Below are 19,147 nucleotides of genomic sequence, written 5' to 3' on the forward strand. Positions count from 1 at the left end.
TTAACTTTCTATCTAATAAATGTTACATATTTTTTAAATTATTGGAATTTTCAGAGTATTTATATGTTATTCTTTACGCATATAAATGTAATTATGTCTCACTCGTTATATTATTATGTATTAAGTCAATAATTTTCACGAAAACAACTTCCCTATTCTTTCAAAGGTGGAAATATGATCCACGCACATTTTATCCTTTTCGGTCTAAAAGCATGTTTGGTCGGACTATGTCGAGGAATCGGTCCACGGAGAAAATCGAAAACCGGATTAGTAATCTACCCAAACCCACAAAAAAAAGACTACCGGGCCAAAGTCAACATCCAATATTGACTAATTCTTATTCAAATTTCAGGGCTTTAATAAAGTGGGCCTAAGATCCAAACCCTCATCCCCGGACTCAACACTGTTGTATGAAATCTAGTTAATCAACCTACTGCAGTCCCATGATCATTCTTTCACATAAAATAAATACTAAAATATATTCTATTGTATCATCTGCAACAGCAGTAGCAGCAACAAGGTCAAATTATTTTCTTAACATTTCCCCCTTTGTTTTTACTCTTGTTTCCCAGTAAACATTTTTCATCCTCCATTCTCGTATAAATTATACTTACAAATTTAATTTATACATACAACAACCATGGATGGAAGTGGTCAACAGTACAATCCAAGAACTGTTGAAGAGGTTTTCAGGGATTTCAAGAGTCGTAGAGCTGGAATGATTAAGGCCCTTACTACTGGTACTTCTTAATTATTATTTTTTTTTGCAATTTTTGTGATATGGGTTTTTCTGGGTTTTTTGATTTAATTTGTGGGTGTTTGTTTGTTTTAGTTCTTGAAATTATGTGAATTTGTTGTGATTTTGATGTGATGTTTCTGGGTTTTCTTGTAGATGTTGAAGAATTTTACCAGCAGTGTGACCCTGGTTAGTTTTATTCACTTGAGATTATTAATTTTATTACCTTTTGTGTAAAAGATTGATTACAGTTTGACTGTGATTAATGTTGAGTTTAATTTAATATTACCTATTTATGCATGTTAATAAATGTTTATATGTGTTAATGTGTGTGCTTTCTTTAATTATTCATCTCAAAATGTGAATTATGTTCATGTGGGTTTATGCTTGTCAAGATAAGATTCGTAATACATATTACATTTAAATTACATAACATGCCTGCTGGGAAAAAAAATAAAAAATTGCATTACATGCCAAAATCAACAATGTGCTCGCAGTGCATGCTAAATCGGCATTGCGCTTGCAGTGTTTGCTAATTTGGTTTCCGCTGATTGAACATGAGTTGTTTTCGGGTATGCTAAGTGAATTAAAGCAATTTGTCTTTTGTGATAGATAGGTTCCTTCTTTTTGTTTTAAGTTTACTTGAATTGACCAATATTTATTATTTCCACAAGACCGTTATTGTGTTAATTTTCTTTCCAACTTTTAATTTTGTGGAGAACTCCATATTATAGGGTGTAGATGCTAAGTTAACCAGACTAGCCTTTAGTGTCCAATTTGAAAATTCCCCAAGTGTCGGACTCTGTCTATATTTTTGAATTTGGTTTATAAATGAAATTTCGATTTTAACGAATAATCTTGGTCTTTTATTATGTGGAATATCCTTGTGCACACCAACTACATAGAGTTTTTAAATATGTTTGCACTTGTATGTATGTCAGGGCTCAGATCCTGAAGGCGAGCTTAGATAACGTTTTTATGTTAGATCAGTTGCCTTATTAGCTTGTCATATTGAACTTGCTCTTTCTCCGGTCCTTGTCTATGTTCTGATTATGTAATACCGTTTGGTTGTTTGATTAGGAAATCTATTTCCTTGATATATGGTAATTGTCTGAATGATATTTAATAATTACTTAATCTATTCTCAATTTTACCAGCTATGCCAATATTTGTCCAACGAAATGAACAAATTAATATTTGTTAACGGAAAGTGATACTTTCTTTTAGTAATATATATTGAGTGATCAGAGTCTTGTGAAGTACATGCCATTTTCCTTGTTGCCGACTTTACAGATTTGGGGTGAATTTAGAAAACTTATCTTACTTTAATTTCGTAAGTTACCTGAGATCTGAAATTGTCATCAGTTTGAGGGCGGAGCAGTAATTTTAATTTTCTAACTGGAAGCAATCTATACTATATTATAATAGACGAAACCTTAGAAGTTTGGTAGTCGGTCGGTCGGTACTTTCTGAATTTACTTAATTACCCTTACTTAATTGTTCTATTTCTAATTATTGGGTCGATCAATTCTAATTATAATTGATATTGAAGTCAACTTCCTCTATTATTTTACCAGTTTCAATTCTACTTTATATCGAACTCTATATTACTATAATTTATATTAAATTCAACTTCTTATACCAATTTATATTTTAATTCATATCGAGTTCTATATCATTCTAATTTGTTACTTCGGGCTAAATTAAATTTAAACCAACTAAATATAATTCTTAAGATTTGGTTGATATATAATGTGACTCGGACTAAGATAAAATAATAATACTATCAATCCTCCTACAAAAATTATACTAATGAACTTGGATAAACAAAATAACATACTTTATTTATCCAGGATAAAAAGACTACATTATATAATTGATTCAGACTAACACAAAACTAAAATAAAAATACAATTCGACCAACAAAAAAAACATATATACTAACTATTCAGTCTAAAACAAAATTATCTCATTGATCCGGAATTTAAAAAAAATAAAATTAAACTAAAAATAATTAGTTTAATTTGGTCAGGCTAAAATAAAATAATGTAAATTACTGATCCGAGATAAATCAAATTAATATTAGACCAAGTATAATTCGTATCCTATTCATGTGAAATAAAAAATCTAATTTTATTTAAAACATAACTTTTTTTAAATACACTTAGAATTTTCAATAAAACTATATCGTTCAATTAGTAATATTGTTTTTTTCAAATATCTTTTATAGATTTATAGTTAATCGATTAAGTAATCACCATGTTAAAATAATAGTTTTTTAAGGTACCAAGATAATGAAGACATTATATTTTTACACTCAATAAAATAATAATTTCATTATAATAATATTTTCCCCTTACCAATGTTATCACTTTAAATAAGTTTAAATGTTGTAAAAAGTCATGAACATATACGTTTACTTATATAATTATCATGAAGTCATATCATTTAAAGTTTTAAATTAACAAAATTAAGAATTGAATTCAAGTATTTTTTTAAAATATGTAATATTAAAAAAAATTGTACAGTCCGTTGATGCACGGGTTTTAAGCTAGTTATAATATATATATATATATATATATATATATGTACATATTAAATGTAAAGATTGACGATCAAAGTGTTCCATTTTTACATTTTTTTAATGTGGAACGTTATTAAATGTGAACTTATAGTTATCTGGTGGTCACTGTTGCATAAATATATCCTTGTAAATAAAGTTTCCATGTTCTAAAAAAGTGTAAAAACTAAATTTATCTATAAAAATTCTATTGACCATTGTAAACAAAGGTAGCCTTTATAATATGATTGAAAGTTAAAAATTCATGATTACAGTGTTCCTTCCTAAATCTTAGACCTTCAAAAGTTATAGTATCTGATGATCAGTGCTCCTTGTCCCCCTCAAGCTTTTTTTTACAACTAGTTCTGACATTTGCTTTCTTGCTCTTTTTTGGTATCGTAGTTGACCTTTGTAAAGTGTTGATTAATTCAATATAATCATGGTAATGATATCCAGTGCTCCAACTTATGGGGAAGATCGATTTTTCTCCTGCTGTGGATATCTACAATTCTCTTTTATCTATAATTATTTCTTCTAAATGCTTAAGCACCTGCTCCTCTCAACTCCTTGTCTGAAAAATTCAAACAGATCTTATCTTATTAAGTCATCGGGTTTCTAGCAGGTGCCTATTAAATGAGTATGAGTAATCACGTTGTCACAGTTTTTGCACACAGTAATAACACTTTGACATGTGATTGAATATTTTCTTGGATTTACTGCATATTTGTGCGATACTTTTAGCCTCTTCTTACTTTGTCCAGTTTAAAATTCATATCTGGTAACCTACATCCCTATATGACATGAGTCACAACGCATACCTGAAAATACCAGTGGTAATTACTTGAAAGCTCGAGTCAGATAAAGTGTTTTATAAATCTTATAAATTTACCCGGCCAACTTTCTGCTGTTGCATTGCTGCTTATGATTTCAAGGTCTAGTTCTTTTCACTTATGAGATACCTAGCCTTAATCTGTTAATATCAGGCTATATGTCTTTTGATGATTAAACTATGATCTCTAATCTTATTATACCCCTGTTTAGAATGGACATGAAGGTACTGGAACATCTGGGATGTTTATCAAGTAGAAAATTATAGGTAGAAGTATGTCAGTATTATTGACAAACTTCAAAAAAAAATAGTGGTTTTTTGAAGCTGAGATAGTGAGATGTAAGCCAGGTCTCAAAATGGTGTACATTATTTAGCTCTTTTAGCCTTTAGGAGTGTTCTTAAACATATTGTATAAAAATAGAGATTGACATTGTTTTGCCTATAGACCTCCCATGAGCAGTTTGAACTCGATTATCGTGATTAGGCTTCGGTTGTTTGATCAGTATATGGCCATTCATATTCCTCAAAGAATGCAGATATCATATGTACTTTATTGTTGTATTTGTCATCTGAAATATGTCCTTATTTTGATTGATCTATTCTTGTCTATCTTGTCTGCTCAGTATTGGCCGAAGGGAACCTCTATCTTCACCAATTATTTGTTATTTACTGAACTATAAATCTATAATTGCAAACTAGTAGTTTGACACTATTTAGTCTGGAGCAAGTTCTGTGGCTGTTTAATATCTTACAAGTTGTAATTAATTGCCTTTGAACTTCCTTTACATGTCATTTAGCTTTATGTAGGTGTATGAGAAAGTCTTTGTTTACTCTTTACTAATTGTTTGCACAATCTTAATTGCTTACTGATGTTACACTCTTTTTTTAAATCTCAATTTTTGTTGAAAGTTTTAATATATTTGGGAAAGTCGTCTCTCTGTTGAATTACAGAGAAGGAAAATTTGTGCCTTTATGGGTTTCCCAATGAGCGGTGGGAAGTCAATTTACCTGCAGAAGAAGTCCCGCCAGAGCTTCCAGAGCCTGCACTTGGTATCAACTTTGCCAGAGATGGGATGCAAGAGAAGGATTGGTTGTCTTTGGTTGCAGTCCACAGTGATGCATGGCTACTTGCTGTCGCATTTTACTTTGGTGCTCGATTTGGATTTGATAAAGCTGACAGGTAACCATAGTTTGACTATACATACATTTTACTTTCCTTATGTTAGCTATGCTGTCACTTTACGTGTTTTGTATGTATATGGGGGGGGGGGAGATTTAGTGGTATACAGTAGGGAACTTATATGTCCTCAGTAATCATCCGACTCATCCACTGTGCTGAATTTTCCAGTAAATTTAGTGATTGCCTCTTACAAAATCCGCTTGGAGAAATTCTTATTCATTGAACACAAGGACTGTACCCCAAGTCTGTTGCAGTTTTGCTGTCCACCTTAAGGTTACTAATTTTGCAGAAATAGAAGAAAATATCTCCTTTTCATTGTCTTTTGTTGTACGAAGACTTGCATAACAGCTAGTTTTCATTTTAATGTCTCAAGTTTTGCACCTGCTCAATCATGTAGTGATATTGTCACATAGTTTTTTAACAGCTATGTGCGTTTCTGTTTAAAGAAATTTTGTTAATACCTGCCGTAGATTATTCTAAATCTAGCAATTCCGTAGAGCAGTAAGGGCAAATTTCAAGGCACATTTGAAAGGGTATTTTGGGCACAAATTTTTTTTCAATTAATTTGACAAATGGTGTTCTACTTTATATAATCCAGTTGGAATTTTCCTCAGATAAGTTCACCATTATTAAACTATGTATCCATTTTATATTTTATACTATTCATGCTGAAAGATTGTTCCTGTCTTCTACACAATCTATCTGGTTTGTAGACTATGACCTATAGTTATTCTAGGATGATGGTCGCACTGCCTATGAGAAAGCGTTATATAGTAGATTCAGTAATTTAGAGCCCAATGAGTTCCTGTGAACACACAGGACATTGAAATGGTATGTTATCCAGCTATTGTCCATGCAAGTCATCCAGTTCACTTAACAGTTATTCTTAGTTAGGCATTAGCTATTTCAAAACTGAATAATATTCTTTTACGGAGGCAGGCCAAGCCAACAGCAGTGTTTCAGACGAGTCATTACATAAATGCTTTAATACTTTTGGCATATTAATTTTAATAATCTCATATTGCAGTAAAACAACTTTTTAGCTGCCATTTCACATTGCTTAAAGTAAATACATAATTATTATGTACCTAAAGCAATGTTGTATCTGGTTGGAGCAAAGAAGGAAAAGTATCCTCGCTAATTCATACGTTGTGCTTATAAGTTGACCTGCACTGATCTTAGAAACAACCAAAATAGATAGTTCTACAGTGCTAGCTAAAAGTTGCTGGTTTTGTATTCTCTTACAGGATGACTCATGCTAAGGTCTAATAAACTTCATATTTTGCATCTTACTTGTATCGTATGTGCAGAAAGAGACTCTTTAATATGATAAATGACCTCCCAACAATATTTGAAGCTGTGACGGGAGCTTCTAAGAAGCAGTCAAAGGAGAAATCAGCTATGTCAAATCATAGCAATAGCAAATCCAAGTCAAATCCTAAGGTGGGAAAGTTTCTCGTCTCATTCTAACTCCGTAATCTAAATAATGTTATTGCTAGATCCTCTATCCTGCGTCTTGAAAATTTGACCCCCGTTTATTATTAAATTTAATTGTTTGATGGGGAAAGTTTGTGATATTATGAGGTAGCTAGATCCCTCAAATAATTGAAATGCATAACTTAAGGAACAGCCCTGGATGACTGAAGAACTTAAAGTAAAATTAAAATCTCGGAATTGTACTATTGCGAATCAGGAAGTAGAAGTAACTAATTGATTTTATCCACCGTTTGTGGTAAGTAATAGTGGTTAACAACTTAACAAATTGGGGGAGGTAACCTTGTGATTTGAAAAAATAGAAGCGTTTAATTTTTTGTTATTCAGTTTCTGTGAAGTTGACCTAATAGTCATATTTTGCATGTATCCTAAACTGCGGACAGTTACGCATGTGATTATTTATATTGGATCGGAGAGGGTCAGGCACCATCAGTTTATATTATTTCTAGTGTACGTCTAAGTCAAGCATGTCATTGTTGGCATTTATTTGTTGTATCTCTAGAATCTAGAAGTATATCTTATTATTGTGTGCATATGCTGAGTATTTGTTTTCTTATCTAGTGTCGCAATATTGGGACATCCATTAATTGTTATAAAAACCTTAATTCGTGTTTTACAAAATTTGTCTGTATCATGTTTGGTGAGCCATCTTTAATGTGATAACCCTCTGGATAGTGAGCTATATACGTTATGGGAACCAAGACCATCATCGCCACCCTCCCTTTCATCTATTAATTCTTATATGAGAATGACATTAGTAACTACATTCCCTCTTTGCGGTTTCAGCTTCTTTGAACTGCATTCCCTCTTTGCGGTTTCAGGTTTCTTAAGTATGTAACAGATAGGAACTTGATAAACATATTACTCTTTGGTTCACTAGATTTTGTTTATGTGTGGGATTTTAGCTGTATAACTAAACTTTTTTATGTTAAAAATTCATGATAAATAGCGGGTCACAGAGTCTGAAGTCAAGTTTCCAAAAGGACCGGAACCAAAAGACGATGATGAGGATGATGAAGGCGAGGAAGAAGAGGAAGATGAACACGGTGACGCATTATGTGGAGCATGTGGCGAGAATTATGGACAGGATGAGTTCTGGATCTGCTGCGACATCTGTGAGAAGTGGTTCCACGGGAAGTGTGTCAAGATCACCCCAGCCAGGGCTGAGCATATCAAGCAGTACAAATGCCCTTCTTGCAGCAACAAAAGGGCACGTGTTTGACTGTAAACGGAACGGCAGGACTCCCTCACTCTTTATATTCGGTTCATGCTAATGTCTGATCTGTGGGTTCTGATCTCGTCAAGGAAAACAAGAATCTTGATTATCAGTCTTAGAAGTTGTGTAGTTCTCCAAGTCCTGCAATTTAATGTGTAGCTTCTGTGTTTTAAAATTGTTAGTGTGTAGGTTGCCATCATGTTGTTTTCTTTGTCAACTTTAAGATGCTACAATCAGGATGCTTATTTTCTTCGTTAGAGTTTATGTTAATTGTGGGAACTAGAAAATTTGTTCTCTGAAAAACATTTTAAACAATAATTAAGCTTAGTGTTCCTTTGTCCATATCAGAAGAAGTCATTCGTTTCATAGTTAAAGAGAAAAATGTGACATATTCTTAGAGTTGAGACTTACATTTTTCGTAAAATATTATATGTTTATTCGTTACTTAATGTGATACTGTCTTGACAGATACATGCTCTGCTCATACAATTCTTTGCACTTGCTTTTTTTTTGATGTCCCTTCCCTTTTAAATTTGATTTTCTTGTTAATCATAAGAGTGAGATGGGCACCTTTGGTACAACTTTACATATTTACATTGGTATTCATAGAGGCAGGTCATCAACACATGACAAGCAACCAAGTCATACAAGTATCTGATTTCCAAAAAAAAATCTAATTTTAAACACTTTGTTTACATTTTAAAAGTTACCCAAAGTAGCTCTCAAATAAAAAAAAAAGGTTACCCAAAATAATAAAATTTTATAATATAAAAATTAACTATCCAATATTTTTCTTCACTATATCCAATTTAAATATTAAATATTTTTTATTCTCATCACTTACATACTTTTCTTATATTACACCACTAATTTATATTTTTTCTAAATTCCGTGTCTATACCCAACGTTGGGACGGGGGAGTAGAATACACTCATACACATGTAATTTAGTTCTCTTTATGTTGTTTCCTTAAAAAGTACAATTCGGAGTTCTTGTCAATGAATGAAAATATAATATAGGTTGACGAGGTAAAATCGCTTTGCAAAATGCATCTTTCTAATATTGATTAATTAATTAATTGTTTCTCCCTCCGTGAAGTCAATTCTTAGTAATGTAATCAAGATTATTACTCCTTTAACGAGTACACTTTTGTTAGGTAAACAACCATATCACTCGAGACTTATTTGATTACTTTAAGTGTACTCGGTGACAATCACGTACGTCAACTGTTTATTTGTTACTATTATTATTGCACATTTGCAGTACTAGTCTCCTACCATATCAGTTTAATTGAAGGATTAAATTAGGTTCGCAGATCATTCGACGATTTATTTACGAGGCTACTGGTGTATTGACCTTTCAAATTCCAACAGACCAGCCTCCTTGCTATTGGGCCTTAGTAATCTCTGCCTCTTGAACTCAAGTAGAGGCAGATTGCCCAACATTTGTACTCTCAAGTCTCAATTCCATACTAAACATAATCTGATACTACCTCCGTCTCGTTCATTTATATACGTTTATTATTTGCACGTATTTCGTGACTTTTATAAAGTATTGTTTCATAATATTTTTTTCAACTTTTTTTTCAATAAAAGTTTAAACATGAAACTTTTATAAAGAAAAAAAAATTAAAAAAAATTATGAAGTTATACTTTGAACAAGTATTGAAAAACGTGCTCAAAATAATACTCCCTCCGTCCCTCCCAAATGTTTACATTTGGATGGGGCGCGGAGTTTAAGAAAAATGATAAAGTAGTGGAGAAAAGTTGAAAAAATGAGTAAAGTAGTGGGACCGATTGATATTATATGTATAAAGTGGTTATAGTGGAGGAAAGTAGTGGATGTAGTTAATTTAAAAATTATAAAAACTTTACTATTTTTGGAAAGTTTTGAAATGTAAACAATTGGATGGGACATCCCAAAAAGGAAAGTGTAAACAAATGGGAGGGACAGAGGGAGTATATAGAATTGAAGGGGACTGAGGGAGTATGTATCAGTATTAGTACTACTTGCATATAAATCAATCAATTATTTACTTCAATTATAAATAACGGGGTATCCCCTGAAAACCAACACTGTATACGCACATCATCAGATGTCATCATACTGAAATGAATTTTTATAGCTCTAGCTCGGCTCAATTACTAAAGAGCCGAATTCAAATATTTTACGGCTCGAACAGCTTGACTCATTTACACCTATCAAGTAGATCATGCACAGAACTAGTAACTAGCTGAACCTTTTATGCACTCTTACTAAACCACCTGATTTGCTCAATCTGCTGCATCTAACTGAATCAGCATATAGTATTTTTGTGGTCAATATATGTAGGCTGGATAGAAGGAACAAACTTCTAGCAATTCACATGCATGTTACGTGGTATGAACATCAACAAAATTTAAAACCAAGGGTTAACTATCTTTACAATATTGAACATTGTAATTTCATTTTCTTGTTAATCATAAGAGTAAGGTAGTAAACCTCAAGTACAACTTTACATATTTACATTGGTATTCATAGAGGCAGGTCATCAACATATGACAAGCAACCAAGTTATAGAAGTATCTGATTTCCAAAAACAGCAACAAATTAAACTTTTTTCCCTTTTGTATCTTTTCTCCTTTGCTCTTAATCGCCAAAAACTTCCGCTAAGCAAACACCTCTTGATTCTTCGCTGACATTTTCTTAAGAAACTCATAAGTAGTGATCATGGTGGTCGCAGACAGAGACATTGAAGCCCACCTTGGCCCTAATCCTCTATAACAAGCACCCAATCCACCTTCCTTAACCAACTTCTTAACGGTCTGACCTATTGTCGGCCGCCCCTCTCCTTCCAAAACTTGCAGTCTTGTCTTAACTGTATCTAGCGGCATTGTAATCAAAGCCGAAACTCCACTAGCCATAGCAGCACTAACCCCTTGTACCGCCACCACAGCCATCGAACCCGGCCTATAACACCCTTCATCTTTCTTACAACAATAAGGCCCAACACCACCCCAAATCAACCTATGAGCAACAGAATAAGACGCCCACCACACAGCATTGGAAGGAGCATACGTCAAAGTCGAAATCCCAAATCCCCTATAAAGACCTCTCAACCCATCCGAAGCAACAATTTTCCTAAACGCATCAATCCCACCATTGTACCTAACAGTATTCACATTACTCCCACCTTGCACCATCAATCTCTGACTAACAACATCAATCGGAGTCCAAACCAGCTGTGCCGCCATAGCAGCACTCACCCCACCAGCAGCATTCGCAATGGCAGAAGCATTCACCTCCGAAACCCCCAAATTAACAGTAGCAGTACCCACACTACTCTTGGTAACCTCAAGAGCCCCCATATAAAGCGCCCTAGCAGGAATAGTACCCATCAACGAAGTCCCGAAGCCCTTATAAAACCCCCTAAACCCCTCCTGCTTAAATACCCGACTCGCAAGCTTAAAACACGGCATATCCTTAACCAACACTTGTTGCCTAGTTTTCAACACAACCATAGGGTACAAAGTGCCAGACACAGCTGAAAAAAGAGCTGCCCCGAGAAAGAAGAACCTCGATTTATCGAGCATTTCCCAATCAATATCAGCTGGAAGATGAATTTCCGTTGCTGAATCATCCTCAGCCGTTCCTAAACTCATTTTCGCCACTTTCTCAATCCTAACCCTAAAAACCCCAAAAAAAAAAAAAATATCGAAAAATCCTAAAAATCTCAAAACCTAAAATTAACTAAACTATCTATCAATCCACACATCTATAAACTCTAACTCTAAACTAAAAACTATTAAAATCAATAACAAGCTGAAATTAACTAATTAAACATATAGACACACACATATATTGTATGTATGTGTAAATTAACTGATCAAGTGTTTTGATAGTTAGATTGAAGTGAGAGTCTCACCGGAGAAACGCCGCCGTTCATCGGAATCTGAAACGCGACGGCGTAGTAGAAGTAAATATAGATAAAACAACAGAAATTTATTTATTTAATTAATTATATTTAGTTAATTGAAATAAAAATAGAAATGGAAATATAAAGGATAATAAAGGAGGAAAAGATGGATCTAGAGAATGGCGAGCTGAGAGGAAATGGGTTATATAGAGAAAGTGATTGTAGTAGCAAGTGAGAAAGGAAGGAGACAAGGGGTTACGTGGATCCAGAAGGAGAACTGACACGTGGAGGTTAACGGATTGGCGGAGGTTACCGGTTGGATGAATAAACTGTGGGTGAATGGGGTGGTGGTGGATCTATGAGTTTCAGTGGGGGGCTCAGTGCGTGGCTCGTTTATTTATGGGCCGCCCGCTTTTATTTTTTCTGTTCTTTTAACTTATGTACGGACTCCATGTTAGTATATTTAGATAGGGGTGTACGCGGTTCGGATCGGATCGGTTTTGGGTTTTTACACGTAATTTAAGATGGATTGACCGTATTGATACGTCAATTATTTTTTAAATTTTTTATTCAAAAAAAATAAAAAATTATTAATATATCTATGAGGTCAATACATCCTAAACTACATATAAAAATCAAACCGGACAAGTAAATTGAGACGGAAGGAGTATATAAATAACATATAATGTTTACTTATTTTATTATGCATAATATTTTAGATGTGAGATATTTAATTTATATATTTTTATTTTATTATTATAGTAGTAATAGATTAATTTTAACACTTACTTAGTAAATTATAACTCATTTACTAAATATCAATTTTTTTTATTTTTGCTAGTTAAATATCAAATTTTACCAGCTAAGATGTAACTTTTTCATATTTACATAAGAAATTTCATTTTTGATAAAAAAATTTATTTAATTAACATATTTTAAATTTATTTGCTTCAACCCGTATAATATAATGTGTTTTGACTGCCTGTCAATTTAATCTTTTAAATTTCAGTTATTATATAAATGCAATTAATGACTTTTTCCTATATCAATAATTTTAAATTTTGATACCCAAAAATAAACTGATCTAATCCGAAACTCAAAAGATTTGGTTTAAATTTTATAATACCCGATTTGAACCGATTCGTTGTTTTTCCCGGTCCCTTGAATTGTTTATATCATTTAAATTATGTGAGAAAAAATTGAAAAAATTATCCACAATGGAGAAAGTAGTTCTTTTATATATAATTGATTCTATGCACCAGGAATCATATATTTTTTTAACTTCGTTTAAACTTTAAATAGTTTGCATAATTCGTCTGTAGTGTTAGTTGTCAACTTGATGTTGCTTCACTGAATTCACTTTTTTTTGTGTTGTTTTACGTTATTATAAGAAAAGTCGATTGATGTGAATAAATTAACAATGCGCCATTTTAAATTTTAGTTTTCAATTTAAAACTTAGTGATAAAATTATTTGAATTTGTAATTAACATTGCAAAATTAGTAATAACTTTTAACCTTAAATGTTTCAACCTAAATTTGTCATTGAATGATAGAACTTTGACAAATAGGACTTAAGAGGAAAAAAATAAATTAGCAACGAGAATTTTTAGCTAGGAATATAGTCTAGTCCAACATTGGAAAAACAAATTAATTAGTAACGAGAATTTTTAAGTAGCAATATAGAGCCTGTTTAGCGAGCGACTTATAAGTCATTAGTCTGTAACACCTTATATACAAGTGTTTGTCGACCCAATTTATAAGTTAAATTTATAATTTATAAGCTCATAAGTTGTATGTTGGTAACGGCGTACTTTTTTTCCAACGTATTTTGATTTTTCGCTGATTTATTAACCTCATTTTTAAAATATATATTTTTAAATATTAATCTAACTTAAAATTCAAGAATTAAGATAATTATATTTAATAATTATGTATTTTAGTTCATTTAAGAAGAAAAATCTGACTTATAAGTAAAATTATCCAAACACTTATTTGTCACACTTTTCAATACTTATTTAAAACATAACTCCACAATATTTTTTTAATTTTTTTTTTCTGAATAAAAGTTTTATATTTAAACTTTTATTAAAAAAAAATTAAAAAATATTATAAACTATACTTTATAGAAATCTTGAAATACGTGAAAATAGTAAACATATAGAATCGAACGGGACGGAAGAAGTAAGTATTTTTCTACGTATCTCTTATAATTCACTCATTCATTTTAAGTCGTAAATTAATTATTTTAAAATTCCCCAACCGAGTGCTAACCTTGTCCAACATTGCATTTTGATAGTTGCGACAAAGAGTTCAGGTTTTGGATAAAAAATGTAATTATTATCATATGAGCGTCCGAATATTAAAATGTTGTCAAAATCGAATCTTAACAACATAAAGAAGGGAGAGTATTATGACATTTTCAGTTGAAAACTGCCATTTAGGAAACCTAGTAACCCCAATTTTATAATTATTACAGCTATAAGAGTAGCTTTTTTTATCTGTTACTACTTACTCCTTCCTTTTCAAAATGTTTTTCCTATTTTGACTTTTTTATTGTTCATGTTAAGAAATTGACTACAAATTTACATCTAATCCATAAGATCAAACATAGTCATAAGTGATTTTGTTGGATTCATATTTATGAGCACTTTAATATAATAAAATTTTTATATTTAATACTAATACAAAATTAAAGATATTAATAATAAAAAATATGCATTAATAAACGTGTTCAACACATAGAGGAAAAAGATGAGTATTTGATAAAAGAAATAAATGAGTTAGATTAAGTTCCATTTTTATAAATCAAATAAGATCCTTTAAACGGATAAGGCACAACTACATAAAATAAAAGGGGCCTATGGTGTAAGATTTCGGATCTGGCCGAAGGCTTTACTTGGCATGTGCAAATGTACTTGACAGGTAGTGCCAGTGTGGGGACTTTTGATTTTGTTGAAATTAAAAACAAAAAGAAATCCGGGGTTATACTCATTCAAAATTTTAAAAGATTTTCTTAAATTTTAAAATGCTAATGTATTTAAATTGCATTTAGAAAATTTGTTGATGTTAGAAAAAAGTCATTTAAAATTTAGAGCTCTTTAAATAAGATTTGAAATTTTTCATTAAAATTTGATGATATTCAGTTTGAAATTTAAAAAGTTCAGAAAGTATTTAAAAGTAGAATTATATCTTTATATTTGATAAAATGTTAGATTTTAATAAATTTGGATGTCCTCTGAAAATTTAGTAAATTACATTAGTTTTTAAAGTATTTATCGAAATTTCTATTTAAATCAACAAAAATTCTACGAGAATCTTTAAGAACTTTGCTAAGATTCAAGTAAAATTAAAATCAACGACAACCATGGATAATTATGAATACTCCGGCTAGGGCAGAGCATGTGCCAGTTCGGCTCGGTTTCTTGATAAAACCAGAACCGCAAATATCTATATTCGGTTCCTAAATTCGAAAATCGCAACCGCCGGTTCGAATTCGGTTTCAGTTTAAAAATCCCGGTTCGGTTATAATCGGCTTAGTTTCAGTTAAAAAACCGGATGAAATGAAAATTGGAAAATGAAAATACAATTATAAACCAAAACTACTTATACTTGTGATTTTAAAGTTAACTACATTTGGGATATGGCAGCTTCTGACCCTATTTCGGCACCTGATGCTGGAAGAACTGAATTAGTATTAGTTTCTGCGATCTTAATTTTCACAGGCTCTTGGTGCTTCAATGTGCCTTTGGAGTGCTTATTCTTACTTGTAATGGGAGTGTATGCCTCATCAATTTCAGCTGCATGGTTATGTTTTGTTATCCGCCATATACAATTGATCAATTTAAATTAAAACTAACACTAACACTAGGTTCTATAAATAAACGCAATAGCACATTTTAGTAAAATAAAAGTAAAAACACATAAGATATACCTATATTTTTCAAAGAGTTGTTTATCAAAATTTTAATGTATTTAGGTAATATATCTTGAACACTGAAGCAGCTTATTTAAACCAAAATTATTCCTATGATATACATTTATTTAATTATTTAATTATTAAATATTATATGCTTATTTAAATATTCAGTTTGTTTCGGTTTTTTCTGGTTCAGTTTTCACTAATAACCAGAACCGGACCCATGAAATCTGTTCGGTTTTTATTTTTTCGATTTTGATTTCAGCTCGGTTTTATTCGGCTCAATTTTTATCGATTTTTACCGGTTTTGGTTCAGTTTCGATTTTATTTCGATTTTTTGCTCAGCTCTGACTCCGACCATGCACTCACCGAAAATCCTGGAATTTCCAACCACCCTCTTGGAGTTATTATGAGATCGTTGAGTTGAGCCTATTTTGCAATTAGGAAGCCCAGACTAATAAATTGAATATCAATTTCCCCCTCCGTGTTTCTTCGTTGAGGGAAAGTCATAATAAAAGATATCGAAGGCAAACGTTTAGGGCTTGTTTGGATTGGGAGTTAGGGGGGTTGGGCTGGGCCGGGTTGGAATGAGTTTTAACAACCCATGTTTGGGAAATATTTTTGTTACAAGGGCTGGGCTGAGGGGGATTTATTGGAGGGTTAAGGAGGGTTCATGTCTTATAACAAAGCCCAACATTTTCAACACCCCAAATCGGGGTGTTAGATTCACTTATTTCTTTTTCTCAATTTCACTGCGCATTCGCCTCCTCTCTGCTTCCGCTCGGATCTGCTCCTCCATCAACATCTCGGGCATGGAAATCTCAACGGTACTCTCTCTCTCTCGCCCCTCTCTCTCTCGTTTTATCTTGCAAATATATAATGCTTAATTGAAAACAATGAGAAATTTTGATGTGTTGGTGGAATTTATTTCTATTGGGCAATAAGGGTAACAATCTTATTGAATTTGGCGGGTTAAAATGTAATGACTTGAGTATATTCTAAATTTCTATAACAAGAATATAGCCACCATAGTAAAACTTATTTTGTTCATCTTTCTTTCCTCTATGTTGTGATACATCATGATATTCGTGCTTTGTTCTGAATTTCAGACTTATATAATTTAATACTTTGTAATGCATTATAGAACAAACTTCTCTACTGCAAGAACTTTTTGTATGCGTTGTAAAAGAATTAGGAAATTGTGTGGTATACCATATATGTGCAGATAGCCAGCACTGTCAGTTTTTATACCACTTGATACAAATGATTTCCTTGAGTAGAATAAATTATATAAGTTATATATGTTTTTTTTGGTGTATATGCTTTTTTTGCTAATATTTTTTCTTGTTTCCTTGAGTAAAATAAATTGTAATGTGAGTAACTTAGACCAATAATGACTTAGTATTCCCGAGTAAGAGAAACCTTGTCTCAGTTGAATTGATTTGCTCTTGCTGTCATCTATTTTATGGTACCTACATGAAACATGCTTTGATTTTTATTTATTTATTTGTTGGTAATGTAGATGGGTGAACAATGTAGAAGAAAAAAGTATAAGAAAATGGGAATATATGCATTGATACTTGTGGCGTGCTCAATTGCCAATCGGCGAAGGCATAAAATTATTAGTCGTTCTTTAAGTCTTGAAAGAGAAAAGGTTAGAAATGAGATTTTGGCTCATTTATTTTTGAATGCACATTATTGTCGAAGTATAATACGAATGAGTCCCGGAGCATTTCTAGATTTGTGTAAGATGTTAATTGTAGAAGGTAATCTTTGACCAACAACTAGGGCAACAGTCGAGGAACAAGTTGTCAACTCTCTTTACAGTGAGTCGTCATTTCCATAATGTACTGAATGCAATTATCGAGTTGGAGGATAAGTTTCCCATTCAACCAGATGGATTTCAAGTTCCTTCGGAGATAGTCACTGAGGCTAGGTTTTATCCATATTTTAAGGTAAATGAAATATAATAAAATTTAGGGTTATTAGAGTGACGCTTTTTATGTTATGAATGATATGTGCAATTGATGGTACTCATGTCCGTGTAAAAGTTTCATCTTCGGAAGCTGTTAAATATCGTGGAAGAAAGGACTATCCAACCCAAAATGTATTAGCAGCTTGTACATTTGACTTGAAGTTCTCATATATTTTAGCTGGACGGGAAGGTACTGCTTCAGACTCTAGAATTATAAAAAATGCACTGACGAGGAACCATTGTCTCAAAATCCCAGAAGGTATTTACAATTTGATCTACCTCTTATATATGCTACATGATTGATGCTAATATAACCACTGTCTTATATAAATCCTTGTACATTGTTTAGGAAAGTACTACCTCGTTGATGCTGGATTTATGTTGAAGAGTGGACTTATTACGCCTTATAGAAAGGTTCGTTATCACTTAAAAGAGTACTCTGAAAATCCACCTAGAAATGCACGTGAATTGTTCAACCATAGACATTCTTCTTTGCGTAACGCGATAGAGCGTGCATTTGGTGTCCTAAAAAAGAGGTTTCCAATCATAGCAAGTGGAACTGAACCAAACTATAGGGTGAAGACACAAATTCTAATTATCTTATTTTGTTTTATTTTGCACAATTATCTAGATTAAGAAAGATCCCGATCATATGATACTTGCTGAGGTTGATCGAGAAATTGAAAATATAGGTGCGAATGAACAACTACAACATAGAGATGAAGACGAAGATACTCAAAGAGGAGAGAATATTAGTGACTCTATAACATCCCAAATGTGGGCGAATTACTCTTTATAGCTGGTAAGTTTTCATTGTGTTTATTGTTTAACATTCTTAATAATGTGTATATGTTTCTGGTGTGTTTGTATCATCTTGTTGTTTAGAGAATTAGGGTATAAATTGATCGGGTTGTTAATTTCAATGTAGAGCTCGAAAAAAGAACTTTGATTTATTTACACACCAAGAAGTTGATTCTGAATGCAAGTATGGAACAATACACTCACGCTAATAAATTTAACCTCTGTCTCTTTATGTTAAGCATAACGGTTATAGTACAAATGCCATATAGGAGTAAGGGATATGACTATTTAAGCAATCCAGGATACATATAAATCTTCCATTACCACTGATTATAGATGCATGATGTTTGTAACAGATGAGAACCAAACCGACCCTGTACTAAATAACAGTAACACCAGTCATAGTTTCTGTCAGCAAGATCAGTGACTCAATGTATATACTCTTTAACACAAGAATGTGATGAGTAAAGAATAAAACTATTTAACTATTTAACTATTTAACTATTTAATGAGTTTAACAAGTAAATAAACAGTTATTTCTTGA

At 32.2% G+C, this 19,147-nt stretch overlaps 3 protein-coding genes across 3 annotated transcripts; 2 read left to right on the forward strand and 1 right to left on the reverse strand.

Annotated features, from left to right (window-relative positions):
- Positions 1-397: 397 nt before the first annotated feature.
- Positions 398-8,357, forward strand: LOC141671706 (PHD finger protein ALFIN-LIKE 4-like). The gene is made up of 5 exons (XM_074478020.1): positions 398-740; positions 893-925; positions 5,077-5,305; positions 6,616-6,748; positions 7,749-8,357. The coding sequence occupies exons 1-5, from the start codon at positions 641-643 to the stop codon at positions 8,019-8,021; spliced, it is 768 nt and encodes a 255-aa protein (XP_074334121.1). The 5' UTR covers positions 398-640; the 3' UTR covers positions 8,022-8,357.
- A 2,087-nt stretch (positions 8,358-10,444) lies between these two features.
- Positions 10,445-12,288, reverse strand: LOC141672136 (uncharacterized). The gene has a single exon (XM_074478638.1). The coding sequence runs from the start codon at positions 11,654-11,656 to the stop codon at positions 10,664-10,666; it is 993 nt and encodes a 330-aa protein (XP_074334739.1). The 5' UTR covers positions 11,657-12,288; the 3' UTR covers positions 10,445-10,663.
- A 5,550-nt stretch (positions 12,289-17,838) lies between these two features.
- Positions 17,839-18,601, forward strand: LOC141674484 (uncharacterized). The gene is made up of 3 exons (XM_074481187.1): positions 17,839-18,061; positions 18,152-18,378; positions 18,434-18,601. The coding sequence occupies exons 1-3, from the start codon at positions 17,839-17,841 to the stop codon at positions 18,599-18,601; spliced, it is 618 nt and encodes a 205-aa protein (XP_074337288.1).
- The last annotated feature ends 546 nt before the right edge of the window (positions 18,602-19,147 follow it).

This window comes from Apium graveolens, chromosome 7, assembly GCF_009905375.1.
Source record: "Apium graveolens cultivar Ventura chromosome 7, ASM990537v1, whole genome shotgun sequence".
NCBI classification, from domain to species: Eukaryota; Viridiplantae; Streptophyta; class Magnoliopsida; order Apiales; family Apiaceae; genus Apium; species Apium graveolens.

Coding starts and splice junctions, on each gene's coding strand:
- LOC141671706 (XM_074478020.1), top strand. CDS start 641: ATGGATGGAAGTGGTCAACAGTACAATCCAAGAACTGTTGAAGAGGTT. Junction 5,306..6,615: donor GGATTTGATAAAGCTGACAG/GTAACCATAGTT, acceptor TCGTATGTGCAG/AAAGAGACTCTTTAATATGA. Junction 6,749..7,748: donor AATCCAAGTCAAATCCTAAG/GTGGGAAAGTTT, acceptor CATGATAAATAG/CGGGTCACAGAGTCTGAAGT.
- LOC141672136 (XM_074478638.1), bottom strand. CDS start 11,656: ATGAGTTTAGGAACGGCTGAGGATGATTCAGCAACGGAAATTCATCTT.
- LOC141674484 (XM_074481187.1), top strand. CDS start 17,839: ATGATATGTGCAATTGATGGTACTCATGTCCGTGTAAAAGTTTCATCT. Junction 18,062..18,151: donor TTGTCTCAAAATCCCAGAAG/GTATTTACAATT, acceptor TACATTGTTTAG/GAAAGTACTACCTCGTTGAT. Junction 18,379..18,433: donor GAACTGAACCAAACTATAGG/GTGAAGACACAA, acceptor ACAATTATCTAG/ATTAAGAAAGATCCCGATCA.